Source organism: Acinonyx jubatus, chromosome A3 (assembly GCF_027475565.1).
Source record: "Acinonyx jubatus isolate Ajub_Pintada_27869175 chromosome A3, VMU_Ajub_asm_v1.0, whole genome shotgun sequence".
Lineage (NCBI taxonomy): Eukaryota > Metazoa > Chordata > Mammalia > Carnivora > Felidae > Acinonyx > Acinonyx jubatus.
In genome coordinates this window covers 50,146,420-50,163,754 of record NC_069388.1, presented here as the reverse complement: position 1 = coordinate 50,163,754, position 17,335 = coordinate 50,146,420, and the positions used below count along the sequence as shown (strand labels likewise).

Sequence of the window (17,335 nt, the reverse complement as noted above, 5' to 3'; positions counted from 1 at the left end):
AGCTGAGCAAGGTCAGAACTGGTCAGGGGGTTGAGGAGAAATGCTCCCCTCACCCCTCCATGCAAGCTTGCAAGGGAAGTGGTGGTCACTTGACTGGTAGGGTTGTTCTGCCTTCCTGGAATGTGTTCCAGGTGCATCTCTCATTCCATTTTTGTAATTTCCGCTTCTAGTGACCTTCACCCATCCGAGGACCACACGTGGTGACATGTCCATCATTGCCAGCCAGAGCCGTGGGCAGCCCCCCTGTGTCCTGCTTCCCCGCCTGCCTCTGCCAAGGCACTAGCAGCTCCTGAGGGTTCTTCTCAAGCCTGCCTGGCTCCCTGTTCATCTGCATCCAGTTTCCTCTAGGATCCCTGTCCTGTCCCTTGGTGGGAAGCCTAGAGGGGACCCTCAAGGAAGGGAGGAGAGCCCTGGCTCTCTTGACTTTGAGGGGCATAGATGTCACCCTCCTCCAGATACCCCTAGGCATCCCCATCTGTGTCAGTTTCCTGGGACTGCTGTAACTGTACCACAAAGTGGTACATGTGGCTCAAAGCAACATGAAGTTATTCTCTGTCAGTTCTGAGGTCAGAAGGTCAAAATTAAGGTGTTGCAAGGATTGGTTGCTTCTGGAGACTGAAGGAGAATCTCTCCCAGCTTCTGGCAGCTGCCTGGATTCCTTACATCACTCTGCTATCAGCTTCTGTCTTCACATGGTGTTGCTTCCCCTCTGGGTGTCTCTCTTCTCCTCTTCTGTCTCTTATAAGGACACTCGTCACTGGAATTAGGGCCCACTGTAATAAAAGGTCATTTCATCTCAGGACCCCTACCTTATACTATATTTGCAAAGACCTTTATTCCAAACAAGGTCACCTTAACAGATATCAGGGGCTACAGCTTGGGCATTTCTTTTGGGGGTACGTTGTTTAACTCCCTGTGGCATCTGATACCTCTGACCAGGAAGAAGCATGCTTCCCTGGGGAGGGCTGGGGCAGGAGGGGCAAGGTGAGTGATGAGGGGCTTGGGACAGTATTGCCCCTATGGCTAGGTCTGTAGGATTCTCTGTGCAGAAATCACCTCAGCAAGATCATTTTGTGGCCCGGATCCCTCTTTTGGCCCTTAACTCCTTCCCTCAGTGGGTTTAACATGCACCACAGGCTAAACAGGAAGCATCTCAAAGTGGACCACCCCTCCAGCCATATCCCCACATAATAAACCCTTGGAGCCTTGAGGTCCTGGAGTCTGATGTGGGAGATGCTTGTTCTCCTGATGCCTGTCCCCTGTCACTGCCAAAGGATCAGTTTTCCTTAGGGGTTAATCTTCTCCTGGGAAAGCAGCTTTTAAATAAGCTCATGCTTTGTCACATGAAACATTTTGTCTGGGTTTTCTTGGACAAACACAAGAACAAGTAATTCAAGTTCTAAGAATAAAAACAGGCCTCCCTCCACTGCCTTCTTCCATGTTAAACACAGTGCGATGCTGCCCAACCCAGATGCAGGCTGGAAGAGTGACTTTCCAAGCCGCTTCCGGAAGGCACTTGGAAGCTGCTTCTGGAAGAGTGTCAGTGGCTGCTAAGCTCCCTTCAATGAGCTGAAAAAAAAGTTATTGACAAACAACCCAGGCAAGTGGAACCTGAGAATTTTAGAGGCTGGAGGGTCAGGCCAGTGAGGGGAGAACAGGTGACTCTGGACTCCAGCCTGATCATGCTTTTCTCTTTCTTGAGGCAGGAGCCTCCTGTCAACTCACTCCTGTCTCTTGTGTGTTTCCAGGACTCCTCCTCCTCGGCCGGACCCGCCCCAGCGGCTGAACAGCAAGGCACAGCTCCCAAAGTCCAGCTGCCCCTCAACGTGTGAGCTGCCATTTATGTTTTTGGGGTCCTGTGCCTTCAGCACCTCCCTCCCACCTCTGCTAGCATATAAACATGTGGTTTCCATAGGTTTTCTAAATTGTTACCAGCCAATCAGTCTAGTTATGTGCATCAGTAACACTGCTGATAAGAGAGTATGGAAAACAAAGTCTAGCTGGTTCTTTCATGTCAGTGTCTCCAGGACATTTATAAGCAGGGTGATATTCAAAATATTTGATGGCACAGGCCAATCAGGAAAGGACCAGCCATAGCACGGAGAAGACCCTGGAGGCCCATGAGAAGGTGTGTATTGGGTGGGGGGGGGGGGGAGGGCTCTGGAGGGTGGAGGGGGCCAGAGCTGCGGGTGGTCTTGTGAGCATGGGGAAGTAGCTAGTCACCACGTGTTCAGAAGTAACTCAATATTTGAACAGCCACAACTGCCCTACAGTTATGGTAGCTTATATCATAACAGCTGCATATCATCCCCAAATATAACCAGATGAATCATTGCCAGGAAGCAAGATGCTTATCTTGTTTAGAAGATTTGCTCTTGTTAAATTACAGCTCTTAAGAGATACGTGCAGTTTAAAAAATTCCCCATTTAAATAGTTCTGAAAAATTAGACTGCCTTCTACTCTTTTATTTGGCAATGAGCTCAGTTACTCGAATGAATCTTTTGAGGTGGAGAATATGAATTTGGCAAACAATATGGTGAAATAGAACGTTCCACAGATCCGATGAAGGTCAAAGGGACACTTAGAACCTACATTATTGCAGAACAAAAGGTATTCCAAGCCAAAAAAAAAGCCTTTTGAAAAAAGCAAGTTGCTGAGCTCCAAAAGGTCTCCTAAAGGTGTAAATATACTGGAACATGTTCAGCTACCTCTTTACACCCAATCAAAATGTTTGTCTTTACTTGGTGGCAGATTGGAAATCCTTGAACATCTCCCTTTATCTGCCCACTGCTCTGATTGCATCATTACCACAACCAACTAAACAAAAGGACATTAAGATGTACCTATTTTGTACCTAGTGTCCTGAGGGGAATGTAGATTAATGAGCTACATTTAGGTGTCTTTGGCCGAAATTCAAGTTTTCACCAGCACTAGACAGAAGACATGCTCTTCTTCTGACCTGCTGTCCTAGATAAGCTCCAGTGGCTTCCACTCAAACCTGGGAGCAAAGAAGCATATAGGACAGGATGGGCAGTGATAGCCTTGCTTTTTCTGAAGGGCCCTGTCCCTGAGGAAGTTGACTGGTATCCACAGGAGACTCTTATTCCCTAATGTGGTTGCCTAAATGAGAGGCAGGACACAGTGAGCTCTTCAAGAACAAGCCCCAGGTGTCCCCCCAGATGAATGCCTGGCACACAGGCTCCCTATAATTTTGGACGTGTTCTGATGACCAAAACCTTCCTCATCATGGGTACAGAGTGCTTCTGGTATTGGCCTAAAGCCCTCAGCTCTTACACATCAGATCAGCCACCAAGAAAGCTGCTCTGTCTTTGAGACCCAAAAGGTTATTAATACCGTCCAAGAATATTACTCCCCAAGAGTTGTGAATACAGACTGGAGGTTTCAACCATGCACAGATCTTCCATATTGTGGAGGGCTTTTTAATGTGGTGCAGAGCATGGAGTGACCTCCCTCTCCTTCCATCCCTGCTCTGCCCTGAGACATGAATAGGCCCTCTGTCTATCTGCCTTACCCCAGAGCATGGCAGTGGGTTCTGAGAGCCTCACTCAGGGTCCTGAGTGCAGCTTGCCATCTGGGAATGAAACTTCCACAGACAGATGGGTGCAGTTCATCCCTGGGAGAAAACCAAGAGCCTCTTGAAGTGTGTGACAATCTGCATGCCACCTGTGAGGTCTGGGAGTCTTGTTGTGGGGGCCAGAGAAAGACCAAGGGGTGGAGCAGAGGGACTGGGGGTTGCCTGCAGACTGGAGAAAGGAAACCCAAAGGGACAACAGGCAGCAGGAGGCACCTTGTACCTGGTGGTGTGAGGGGGAGGGGGGTCAAAGCTGTCCCCACCAGATCCGTTTGTGGTGGACGCAATCTCATAGGCGTAATTCTCCTTGGGACCCACCTATTTGTCCTGAGCGTCGAGAAGTCGCTGAGCCTACCTTCTAATGACTACACAGCCACCATGTTCCGTAATGTTGGTAAAGGAACTGGTGACCAGACCAGGCCCCACCACAAATCTGTAACACAGAGGGTGGTTCTGGGCTTCAATCTGTGATGGGCTTGATTAGTGTGAATTTAATACACCAGGATCTAGTAACCTAAGTCCCTGCTGAAGTGGGGGCAAAGGCCTAGAAGGGGTGAACCCACCAACCAGCCTTCTGTGGCAGTGCTCAGTCTTTCAGACAGTGATTCCAGATAGTCACAGCACCTGCCCTCAGGGTATGGATAAGGTGCCCCTGCCTGCAGCCCTGCCTGAGGGTGAGCAGCACTATCGAATGGTGAGCAACGTATGTGGGAAAAGCACAAGAACCATCTTGAGAGAAATTCTCTAGAGCAGAGTAGAAGGCTTGGCGGGCAGAGTTGGAGATTTGCAAAGGTGCCGGCAGGGCCACCTGCAGTGGACAGAAAGACCTGCCCCTATGAGCTGGCCTTAAGGCCAGGGGGATGTAGGGTCCCCAAGCAGCAGCGGCCTTGTCTGGATTGGATTTCCTGGAAGCAGACTCTGAGGCTAAGTCCCATTGATGGCTGCTCTCAGGAGCCATGCCTGTGAGGAAGCGGGGGCTGAGCTGTGCTGGAAGGGAAGCCTGGTGATCCTCAGGGCAACTCTAGAGCCTGAATAGACCTTAGTTTTTCCAAGATGAAGCGAGCCCATGTGGGCTTCAGGTGACCCCTGGGAGAGACACAGTCTCTAGTGCAGCTGCACATGGCTGGGAAATTCCCACTGAGGACCATTATGGTGAGCCATCAGCAGCCTGGCCCACTCTGGGAGATGGTGCCATAGCCCTTGAGTGTAGACCTTGACTGGACATCACCAGACACAGTACATAGGTGGGTCTTTAACTTCAGAATGTAGCAGAAGTAGCTGGAGGGCTTGTTGAAACAGATTGCTGGGTCTTACCCTAGTAGCTCTGGAGTGAAGCCCCAGAATGTACCTCTCTAACAAGTCCCTAGGTGATGCTTTTGCTGCTGGTCCAGGACTTCCTTTTGTGGGTCACTGCACAAATGCCTCTGCAGACCAGTTTTCTGTGAGCTCAGTGTGGGAAGGATGCCAGCTCCCACACGGGACTGGCAGCCAAGCCACTCCCAGCTCCTTCCTTCTGGGCTGCAGCCGATACCTCATCCAATGGAGTGCCAGCTGCCTGCGGTTCCTGGGAAATCAGGACCACTGGAAGGCCTGGGTGAGGGGCTGGCCACTTCATGGCCTCATGACAGTTCCCCAAATGCTCCCCATTCTCTCCCTCTGAACATCTGCACCCAGGGAGTCAGCCCTGTCCACAGCCCTGCATCATCTCACCCCTCCCCAGCTCAGCTGCCACCTCCTTCAGGAAGACTTACTTGGCTTTCTGAGGCTGGGTAGTGCCCCTCCCAGACCCCGTAACATCCTGTGCAGACCCTGACATGCACCTGTGTTGTCTCCCCCTTCCCCAGAGTGGGTGCTCCTGGGACAGGCTTCTCTACCACCTGGCTGCACCTGGCAGTAGACAGGCATTCAGTAGACATCCATTGAATGGAACCATCAATGTGTGGGCACATGTCAGCTAGTGTGACCCTGGTATCCAGGAGAACAGGAGCAAACACTTCAACAGGAATAATTGAAAAGAATCTTTTACTTATTCTAGAAGAAACATGAGCAAACCATCATATAGAGGAGAAAGGGTGTGAAATTAATGAAGGCACTAAAATACTTCAGTTCACTCCTTGCTTAGAGCTGAAGAGAACTGTGTAGATAATTAACACAAGTGAACATCTTGCTGTAGAAATGAGCAAGTAATATGGGTGAGTGATTGGTGTCCTCGGAAATATCCCATAGGCTGCTTGTAAAAGCATGATGCCAGGCAGAGTGGCCACAGCAGTCAGCCGCTTCTGTGTGTACACCATCCATGCAAGGGCACCCAGGGAGGGGGCATGGGGCCTGACCCTCTATCCCAGACTCACACTTGCAGGACTGCTTCAGGCTGGTGGAGGGGGCACCTTACAGCTTGAAGGCCCCATATAGTCTACAAGACAGTGGGGAAGAAAAAAACAAATTTCCTACTACTGCCTTATTTTTAGTACCAGCTTTAAAAAATATTTTTTAATGTTTTATTCATTTTTGAGAGAGAGAGAGAGAGAGGTGGGAGGGGGAGAGAGAGAGAAAAACACAGAATCTGAAGCAGGCTCCAGGCTGTGAGGTGTCAGCAAAGAACCCAACACGGGGCTCGAACCCACAGACTGTGAGATCATGACCTGAGCCAAAGTTGGCCACTTAACCAACTGAGCCACCCAGGCACCCCCTTTTTTAAAAAATTTTAAGGCTAGTACCAGCTTTTGTATGTGAATCCACAGAGGTGAAATTGGGGCCGCAAGCAGCAGCCCCTGTCTGATCTATATGTGTTTTTGAGATGACCGAGCCACCTGTGGAAGCTTGTTTTGAGCTGAAGAGGCCTTTTGAAGGAATAAGGAGTGAGAATGGGGCCCTGGGAACCATGAGGAAGAGGACCATGCAGGTGCTGCCTATTTCATGCCAGGCATGCGAGGCCCCAGCAGGCTCCATGAGTACCAGCCTGCAGCTCTGAGCACAGAAGGTGCTGTCCAGCTTGCTCAGAGACTGTCAGCAATGCAATTCTGGCTGAGTGCAGCAGAGGGGACATGGGTGGAGAGGGAGTGACAAGGTAGCACTGCGGTGGCTGTCTGGTGCATAAAGCAGGGACCAGGAGGCCTGCAGGCATCAGGCTGACAGTGGGCTGGGCCATCCTCTGTTCAAGTGTGATCCATTCATGCTTTTTCTTGGGTCATTCCTAAAGAAAGCAGATGCTGAATGACATATTCCCCCACCCCAAGCCAGCGCCCCTCCCCAGCACGAGCCACATGCCAGATCTGCAGACACACATGCAGCAAAATGACCCACAGAGCCATCTGCTTCTGGTTTTCTCTCTGAGGCACCCAAAGGAAATATAAGTGGGAGGGGCAGAGATTTTTCAAGGTGAAGTCAGATTTATTTGCATTCCAGTTCCCCCAGCAACGCACACCTAGAGGCCAGACTTGAAGTATTGAGACCAGAGGAGATATTACTCATCAACAACACAAATTTGAAGTAAAGATGAGGAGAGCAAATGCATCAGTGCCCTGGTGCAAACCAGTGCAGCACCTCCTGATGCAGGGGACCACACGGGCTCCCTGACCCCGGAACTCAGCCTCACCTTCAGGCCGATCTCAGCAGGGCCTGCCAGCCTCCTCCACAGCCTCTCACAGTGCCTTGCCCTGTCCCTGTGGCCACAGAGCCCCATCTGCTTCTAACTTGTTGCTGAAACACAGATTCTCAACCTTTCTGACCCTTAGTTTCCTCAACTGTGAAATAAGGGGTAATCCCAGCCTCAGAGTTCATGTGGGGCTTAGGCAAGGCCCTGGGAGAGGTTGGCACCTGAAAGATGCCAGTTCTCTGTGCTTCTGCCCTGTCCTTCCTTAGCCAGTGGCCCACAAGCCTGTGGTGGGGGTGGAGCTCTGCACCACTGTTCTTAGGCACAGATATGAGCTACTTAGAAATAAGATACCATTAGAGTTTGTGAGGGACAATTTAGAGTTTAGAGCTGTGTTTTGAAGGGGAGGGTGTGTCATTCCCTTGGGGGTGATGGCATCCCTGGAAATGACATCCTTTGTACTGCCCATTGTTAGCATCCAAGGGGTGTCTGTGTCACTGAGCATTTATTGAATAGAATACATGAAACCATGAAAGGAATATTGACTTCCCACTGTTAAGAATCCAGACCTGCCCTGTGAAGGGGCATGATGTGGCATAAAATCCAAGTCTGTCTATGTTTGCAAACTAACTGCAGTGACACTGTTTCTCAGTGTGTCCTGTGCCAGAGGACATGATTCCAGCAGTGGGGAAGGCACTGGTGTCCCCGCTCAGTGGACCAGCAGTGTTTAGCCATGTTCACCTCTAGGTTGCTCATTTTCCTGCTTTTATTATTTCACTGGACCCATGTCTGTTTCTCTAAAATAAAAATGGAATTTTGAAAGAAGACTTTTCTGACTTAAAAGTCTTAATCAGGATAGCTTGAAGCTCATAATCTAAAATTTTTCTTCATTTTTCTTTTTTTTTTTTTCATTTCAACTCCCCTTTTGTGCTAAGAAGTGAATGCAAAGTCTTTGTTCCACTAAATGGCATGGGGATCCTCAAATGTTGAGGGAAGGATAATCGGCTCCTTCCCTAAAGACAATTAAATTTCAATTATTTGAGGTCCAGTCCCCCAAGATCACAAACATCACTACCAGGCAGTTCATATGGTTCATGGAGTGTTTGTCACACTTGGTAACATTGCTTTCTTTTTTAAATCGGGTGTGTATCCAACTCCTGCTGTGGAGGTTGGGTGATAATGGACATCACTCACTGAGCCAGGTGTGGGCAAGTGCAGGTCCTGGTCCTTGGGCTGCTGTGCCAACATGAAACTTACACACTCGCCTGGGGTCTATCCTCTCTCTGGCAGGGCCAGCTCACAATTGGGCAGGTGTCCCCTGCCCCCCCCCCCCCACCCCATAGCTTCAAACTCCACTGAGCAGATGGACAGTGCAGGTGGCACATGGAAGTCATCCTGGACCCAGGGGCTTCAAAGATAGATTAAAGAGCAAAGAGAAAGTCCCCCCACCCTATCAAAGCTACCTTTGTCTAGGCCGCCCACAGTGTCCTGTTTAGATGGCTCCTTCACCCCCCAAGGGCTGGACTAGCTGGTTTGGAAACTCTGTTAATAGAAGTTTTTTGACTCCAGTTTCTACTTCCCTCTTTGACTCACCTCTCACCCCTTCGCATGCCTTGTGCCTCAGTTGTTTCCCCCCTCCCCCGGCTCACTGCCTTCTCTGCTTGCTTCTGTCTATCCAGGTTCTTCCAGGGCAGCTCAGCTCTCTCCTGGTTGGACTCAGCTCTCTCTGCCATCTTGCCCTGTTGTACACCCTCTGCTTCTCCTTTTCATTCCTCTCCTCACTGTTTAGATACCCACAGCCTGCAGCCCTGTCTTTTCTGCCCTTTCTTGCCTCTCCATGGTGCCCATCCCCTCCTGGCACAGTCCTCCCAACTCCGTACTGAATGGACTTCCTGAATGAGGAAAACTGATACCTGTTTGTTCTGTGCTTGTTTTTGTGTTCAAGGTCAGCCGGCAGACTTTGGGGCCATATGAGACAGTTTCAGTACATGCCCACACACATGCAGATACACACATAGACACACACACTTTCCTTCAGCAGTCTTCATCAGAGTCTCAAAACCAGATCCCCTATTTTATTGTTCTTTTAACAAGTATTATTTGGAGTGTACTATGTACCAGACGCATTCTGGTCCTGGGCATACAGCGTGAAAAAAACATACAAAAATCTCTATTCTTGTGGAGCATATAGTATAGTCGGGAGTGGAGGACAGCAGGGTGAGAGATGAGAGCCCCAGATAGAGCGGAAAGTCAGTGCAAATTTAGAATATTTGGGGGACACCTTGGTGTAGAGCTTCCCTGATCCAAGGTTTTCTGGGAACCCCAGCTAGAGATGCATACATGTAGTCTCCTTCCTTTGGGCTGAACTGGGCTCCCTCTGCACTGGCTGTCACCCTCCTTAGGAGGTAGATGTGCCACAGGGTAGCAGATGGCTGCCTCTTGCCAGGATCCCAGCTGAGGACAGGATGATCTGCCACTTCCTCTCATAGGAAGATTTAACTGCTAGGATTCTTCCCCACAGGTGGGGAGATAAGAGTGGAAGAGCAAGGCATTTAAACTCTCCAACATGGTGGCCTCCTTGAGGAGCTCAGCCAACCTTGAACCTCTGTGTGTGAAAGCGGCCTTTGGAAAAGGGATCTTCCATCAGGCAGTGTCCAAGTGGGCAGAAAACCATGGAGCCCCACCCCAAGACACTAGGTGATGGCCCACTGGCCCAATCCTCGGACAGCCAGTGGGCCACGGTGAGGAGGAGGTTATGCCCAAGACACACGGGACTTGGTCTCCTCCTGGGCCTGAAGGTTGAGGAGGCAGCTGGTAGGGCACAGGCCAGTGGTGGGCCTCATGTGGTGGCATCACTACTTTGTATGGGCCTCCAGGCTCTGCACAGGCCCCAGGAGTGGGTGCAATAGATGTGGGTGCCCCACCCTGTTGGCCAAGCTGAGATGTGAGCCCAGTGCCTGTCATGAAGGGAACAAAGGCAGCATGCAGTTTCTCCCTCCTTGACCAACGTGATTGTTTGCTGAGGTCCATATTGTATACACACACATCCCAAGGAGACAGCACCCCCAGCTTGGCACTGTGCTCCTGGCCACTGTGTATTCACTGGCCACAGAATCAAAAAGACTGTTCTCACATCATGAAGAGATGGAAGGAAGCAAACAAACAGGATTTATGCTTCAGTTACCTTTGCTTGGGAGCAGGCCCAAAAAGGTGTGCATCGCTGTCATTGTTTCCAAGCCTCCCACGCCCCCAGCCTGCACTTCCCCTTTCCCCTTGTTTTCAGCCTGCCCTTGCCCAAGCCCAAGCTGCAACTCCCCACGTGAGGCTGCCCCTCACGTGGTTAAAGAGGCTGCCCCCAAGTGGTTAAAGAGCATGCAGGCTTCCCTGGCGCAAATGCAGTTGTCATGTGACTTTCCTGTTTGTGGTCATTCCTCTGTCACCATCAAAGAGCTCCTGTGAGTCATCAGATGTGAAAACAGACAGATGATATCCTGGGTTCTCTTTGTCACCCAGGCATTGCGCTGAAAACCTGAATCTTTTCGCCCATGATAGGCAAGAATGTCCCCTCTGGTGATGGCTTCCTTTATCCTCTCTGAAGCCCAGAGTCCTTGCTAGTTGCCAATGTTTATCTTTTCAAACAGAGAGAAATAAAGATGTAAGCCATCCTTTTATCCCTAAGGGAAGTGGGGAGGGTGCCAACCTGTAAAGAAAGAAAATAAACAGAAGGCAAGGCTTCCATTGACTGAAACAGAGGCACTTGTAGTGTTTAGGGTCAGGGATTAGAAAGGGGTGGCAGGTTTTATGTTGTTTTATCTTATTTTCCCTTACTTTATGTTAGGGCCAAGACATCTTTACAGGTTCTCATTCTGTTCTAGCATGTTCCTCACTGGCCCTCTGAGACTCAGGTCCTCCTTTCTTCTTGCTTGAACCCTAGTGAGTCATGTCTCATTTCTGTATTCACATACTGAGAAGGCCCTTCCCAGGGTCAGAAGAGTGTTCTGGGGGTCTATGACCCTCCTCAGGTCCCCAGAGACCTGTGAATGTCCTCCAGCCCCTAGAGCCTACAGTCCTGGGAAGGGTCAACATACCCACCCAGCCATCCATCCTGGTAGGAGATCCAAGAGATGACATTTCTTTAAAAATCATCTTTTGTTTCTCATTGAGCTGAAGCCTCATCAGCCTTCCTCCTGCCTCTTGTGAACAACATAGTTGCCTGATATGGTTCTCTCTATCAATTTAAAACCAACTTACCCAAACGCCCACAGTAGCAAAGCATTTTACAAGTATCCAGTCCTTGCAAGTGCCCTGTGGGGTTGTATATTGAGGTTGTCAAATACCTAGTGATATGGGTCACTAGGATCATAGGCTGTTACGGGCACAACTTCTAAACCCTAGGCCAGGATTTACACCACTGAGTTTGTTCTTCATTTGTATTCAGATAGACTTAAAAGAAAAGTAGAATTTAAATAATTAGCCATGGCACAAATATTACAAGGAAGAATGCAACCAATAATTCCCTGACTAGACTTCTTTTTATCTAAAAGGACCTTTGAGGTATCTTCCAGCTCAGACTGATTGAATGGACCAGGCAGGTTAAGCCAGGACCCAGTTAGATGAAATGAGGGAACCCAGCCCAAGACTTAACTGCTTCATTCTTAGTTTTCTCTTGCTCAGAACATTAGGCTTTAGAAATAGTATGCAGAATAGAAGAAAAAATTGGGGCCCAAAGACCTGTGGTCTTGTTCTGGCACATCCTCTGGTGTATCCCTCAGCCTTGGATGAGTCATGGAGGCTCACTGAGCTGTAGGACTGGAAGGTGGTATCACATACCTGCCTGCCCAGGTCAGCCACTGCAGGGCTGTGGGGTGACCTGGGTTTTAGGCACAAGAGGCAAAGTCTGTCTCCTTCCTGCATGTACCTCTCAGGACCTGGTTCTCTAGGTGTGCAATAGCAGTGCTGAGTACACCGCCTTCCCTGCACCATGGTTTATCACAAAGAGTAGGTTGGGCATGGTGTGCACAAGCCCCCACAGGCATCAGCTAGTCCTTTTTTAGTTTGGGTTCATCCAAAGATGAGCCCACATGTGACCCAGGTGATACAAGATGGCCTATAACCACCCCTCCCAGCCATCATTTATCCTTGGCCCTACTCTTCTGCCCATAGGTACTTGGCGCTCTATGCTTACAAGCCCCAGAAGAACGACGAGCTGGAGCTGCGAAAGGGCGAGATGTACCGCGTCCTAGAGAAGTGTCAGGATGGCTGGTTCAAGGGGACATCCCTGAGGACTGGACTGTCTGGGGTGTTCCCAGGAAACTACGTGACGCCCGTCTCCAGGTAAGGCAGGTGTCGCTGCCTGGGAGAGGGGGGAACACACTACCCACATTCCCCTGCAGCTGGTTACTGCCTGAAAATCATGCTGTGGTCTGGGCAAGCCAAAAACACAGTCCAGAAGTCAGCAAGGGTGCCCCTGCCCACAAGGTTTTGCCCCGTGAGCTCAGAACTCCCCTTGAGCAAGGGTTCTACATGGCCAGCTTTTCACCTTACGAATTAGGTTTTGCTTGTCATACCTTCAGCAGGCACTGGCTGTGAGGGGAGAAGATGCCAGCAGAATGAGCTGGACTCAGGGCAGCAGCACAAAGTGAAATTGGAAGGTCCCCAGGAGAGTGAGATCTTGTGTGTGTGTGCACACATGTACCTGTGCCTGTGAATACAGTGTCTGTACAACTGGTGTGTGTGTGTGTGTGTGTGTGTGTGTGTGTGTGTGTGTGTCACACATAAACCTGGTATACATAAAACTCACACACCTATGTATATACACAAGGGAAAAACATATTCTCAAAAGCCAACAGTTGTTATTGAGTGATGGTATTAAGAGTAATTCAAACTTTTCTTCTTGTGCTTTCCTGTCATTTACAGATTTCCTGTTATATCATTTTTATAAAACAGATAATGGAATTAAAAATTTTGCTCAAGAGGTTACCTGGAGTTGTCTGAGATTTTTCCATTAAGATAAGGGGTCCACTGTTGATTTCATTTGTCAATCTCAGTTGTGGAAACCGTTCCTGGGCACAGCCCTGGATTCCTTCTCTCTCGGGGAAAAGACTGCCATTAAAATAATCAAATAATGCCTAGACCTTGCACTGATCACTAGACTGATTCATACTTTCCAGGGCACCCAGAGGAGCAGTGCTGGCCATGACATAGGCTTGCTTGTCACATCATCTGATGGCCCTTCTTGGAAAGACCCATAATTTGTGAGCCCACTTTATTCAATTTTTACAGTTTTTTCCCTAGGGTAAAAGTGAGTTCAACAGGTAGCTGATGTGAATTTTAAAAAAAAATTCATGGCTTTGACTGGCTCACTGACGGAGTTCCTTGCTAGAGGCTAATTTCATGGCAGCTATAGGGGCTAAGAAAGAAAGGTGCTGTCGGTCCCTGGACAGCTGAGTCCTTTTCCAGGAGGCCTTTCTTCTCACGGAAGCCCTGACTTAGTGGTGGCTCAGCCCATCCCTGACCGAAGTCATGGCCCAGTGGTACTGAGCCTCAAGGAGTGAAGCACCCCCACCTGGTGACGGGCCTGGCAGTGCCTGTTCTGACCCTCACGAATGAGACTCTGAGAGGACATAAGGGCAGTTTACCCAGATCTTAAACAAATGGAAGACATTTGATCCCTGAAACTGAACCCAGAGCAGCTTCCGAGTTCCCAGATTCTGCCATATCTTTCACGCTCACTGCCAGTGCGTGAGTTTGGTGCAAGTACTCAGAGGTCAAAGGGCTAAAGCCCATTTACAGAGTGTCTGTGTTTCTCTTGTATTTCTTAAACACTGGAAACTCATTTCATCTGGAAACTGAGGTGAAAGGGCATCTATTTCTGGTATGAAACTGCAAGTTCCCTGACATCTCTCAGAAGGATGTGGTTTGTCTGTGCTCTTTCCCAGAAGCCAGCAGAAACAAGAAAGTGGCCATGTCCAGAGGGAGATGGGTCCTTGCCATCCCACCACATGCCAGATGTGTCCAAGCCTTGGCTGTGGCCAGCTCAGTCACTCTTTCTGGATGTATCTGGGGACAGACACAGCTGTTTACTAAAATGAATCAAGGCAGTAGTTCTGGTACAAAATATTTGATTGATTGGGATCATCACTGGTTCTTAGGGTTCTTTTGCTGTTTCTTAACTATTTATATTGAAAGTGAACCCCCATGAAGGTTTTACAAAGGGTCCCCCACTGCCAAGTTTGAGCTCTGGGCATCACTTAGGGGATTATCTCAGCATTGTTTTAGTGTTTGTGCCCTGGGCTATGTGGCTTCACCTCTCACAGCCAGGAGGTATGAGTGGGCCTTTATTGATGGCCTATATTGTGTGGTTTCATCTGTGACTTCACCTGACTGGATTCTGCTTTATTTCCTCAGGGCTCCGGTAGGAGGGGCTGGGACACCCCGGAATAATGTTGTTGGAGGGTCTCCACTGGCCAAAGGGATGGCCACAACCATCCACCCAGGTGGTGGAAGCCTGAGCAGCCCAGCCACTGCCACGAGGCCGGCCCTTCCCCTCACCACACCCCAGGCCCAGCACCAGGCGGCCGCCCCCCCAGTGGGCAGTTGTCTGCGGCACACAGCCCAGCCGGCCACCAGCCAAGCCCGGGGCACCGTCCCCACAGGTACGTGCCAGGCTCCTGAGACCTCACTCTGCGGGAAAATTTGACAAGTGGTTCTTGTAAAAAACATTATGACCTAGGTTTCAAGCAGTCCAACATGGGACAAGTCGTATTTGCTTATCATAATCCTAAGCTTCTGCTAATCTTTAGGAAATGTAGTATTGACTTATATTACCCTGTCCTGGCAAAAAAAAAAGTGGGTTAGAGAGTTCACAAATATTTATATGTTTCATTGTAGCAAGAGGAGTGCATGAACTAATAAGATGAGCACTGGCACCTTTCGACGGCCCCTATGAGGTGGCTGGGCCAGCTGCACGGGCCTTCCACATGCAGGACACCTGATCGGGGGCTTTCCAGCTAGGCAGCTTCTTACCATGCAGAGCCAGAGTGCCCTTTTTCTGAAATGCTTTGAAGCTAGAAGCAGTGATGGTTACTGACCCTTCACCTTCATGCCAACTTTATCAATAGCCAGGCTGACATCATTTAAGGAAAATCTTAGTATGGTGTGAGATGAAGAAAAAGTTATGAGGTGGATCTTATAGGCGGAAAGAAGGTAAACACTCTTGCTTGGAAGCTTAGCACTGAGCCATTAGGAACTGGGAGCCTACCCCAGTCACCTTCCCTTCACTGTGCAGTGAAGGAACCCATGATGAGAGAGTGTAACTCTGACTTTTCATTTAAATGACACAGAATTCCTGCTTCACCCCAGCCTTACTCTCTCAGAAACCATCTATCTTCCTCTCAAAGTAAGGCTTAAAGGACGAAATATGTAAATTCTTTGGAGCAATAAAATACTTGATTTTTTAGAATCTAGCCAGCCAGGAGATGGCCCATTAAAAGTGCTCTAGGAGGCATCTTCTCAAGTGGTAAAGTGGAGATAATACTTAGCACAGCAGGGGCCATATTTTCTTCCGAGTCATGGCTAATGGAACAAGAGGGTGGGAAGGCTAATGGAACAAGAGGGTGGCTGTCCACCCACCAACCTGCTTACTCTTTGGGGAAGTTGGCCTGCACATTCCCGTACTGGTGCCAGTCCGGGCTTGTGTGTGGCAGCAAGAGCTATCAAGACCATGCTACAATCCTAGAATGAGATATGCACTACTGAGTGTTTTAGAGGACAGTCTGATTCGTTCAGCATGCCCACTGACAGAACAGGACGCTGTCCCTGCTCTCAGCTCTCATGGACTATCAGGGAATAGTGGTGCTAGGAAGGATTTGGGTGCTGATGGAGGGTTCAGCATGCACACTTGGTGATGACAAGGTGGGAGACTGGGAAAAGATCCTCAGAGGAGGCAGCAAAGTAACACTTGGGTAGGGAAACAAAGAAGGGTGCCATTTGAAGCAGGAAGAAAGGAATAGTCAAGTGAACAGAAGTGACAGAGAGCACATCTTGTGCAACCAGCTGCAAGCAGTTCAGTGAAGACAGAGTAAACACATGTCTGATTGAAGGCTTGAGATTGAGATCTGTGTTTGAATGCTGGGCTGCCATTATGATTGCTTGCCTCAGTTTCTTCCTCTGTAAAATGGCACCTACCTCCAGGGACAATGAGGATTGTCTAGCATGGCATATCTAGTGTGTATTCAGTACCTGTAGCTACTTTTATTCTTCTGTTAGAGAATAAGAATATTAATAGAGTATTCAATGTATGAGGGTCCAAAAAGTAAATATAAATTATTACCAAAGGATCCAGGGGATTGAATTTTCTCATGAAGGTAGTGGGGACCCCCCAAGAGCTTTTACATGAGAGGGATGGAACTTGACCAAATATTACCAGGCATGGTAGGGAGGAAGAGCTGGTGTGGGGCAGCCTGAGGCTGGGAGCCACTAGAAAGGTGTTGCTGTCCTCAGGTGAGAGGTCACAGGGAGATGCAGAATTGAGGCAAATGACAAGACATTTAGGAGTCAGTATGGTTATGACTTGGAAATGGGCTGATGCTCAGACAGAAGAAGGAACCAAGTCCAGCTACCAAGTTTCTGGACTAGTGACTGGGAGAATGACGATGGCATGCCCTGGTCTAGAAGAAACCAGAAGGGACTGGTTTATGGTGGAAGACAATGACATGTAGTTTTGCAAAGTGCAGTGGATGCTGGCACACTGTGACCCACAGGCTGATTTGGATCAGCATCATTACATGGGGCTTTTATCTCGTGTATGAATCCCACCTCACCATGGTAGAAGGCTGGCCCTGCCAGTCCAGCTCACCTTGTAGATAAGGGGCAGACATATGACCTAAATGCTAGGGTAGTCATGCTTGCATGTGACTTACATTCAGAAGCCACAAACATGAGGGGCTGTGTGGATCCTTTTTAAGAGAGAAGATAGTGGTGAAAACATCCAGCTTTTCAGGGGCAGGAGGGTGGACATCTGGTGTCTAGTGCCCTGTCATCAGTGGGTGCTGAGTAGACTTCTAGTGTCCAGTGCCAGTCATCGGTGGGTGCAGGGTAGATTTATGGTGCCCAGGGCCCAGTCATCAGTAAGTATAAGGTGGAAATCTGGT

The 17,335-nt window shown here is 49.2% G+C and overlaps 1 protein-coding gene across 3 annotated transcripts in view; it reads left to right on the top strand.

The window, feature by feature from the left end:
• The window catches only part of SH3RF3 (SH3 domain containing ring finger 3), a 366,639-nt gene that overhangs the window by 281,546 nt on the left and 67,758 nt on the right, over positions 1 to 17,335 (top strand). For all 3 annotated transcript variants that reach the window (XM_053200337.1, XM_027069408.2, XM_053200338.1), the window contains exons 5-7: positions 1,749 to 1,828; positions 12,348 to 12,518; positions 14,592 to 14,839. In XM_053200337.1, coding sequence (XP_053056312.1) covers positions 1,749 to 1,828; positions 12,348 to 12,518; positions 14,592 to 14,839 — 499 coding nt within the window. The remainder of the gene's footprint in view (positions 1 to 1,748; positions 1,829 to 12,347; positions 12,519 to 14,591; positions 14,840 to 17,335) is intronic.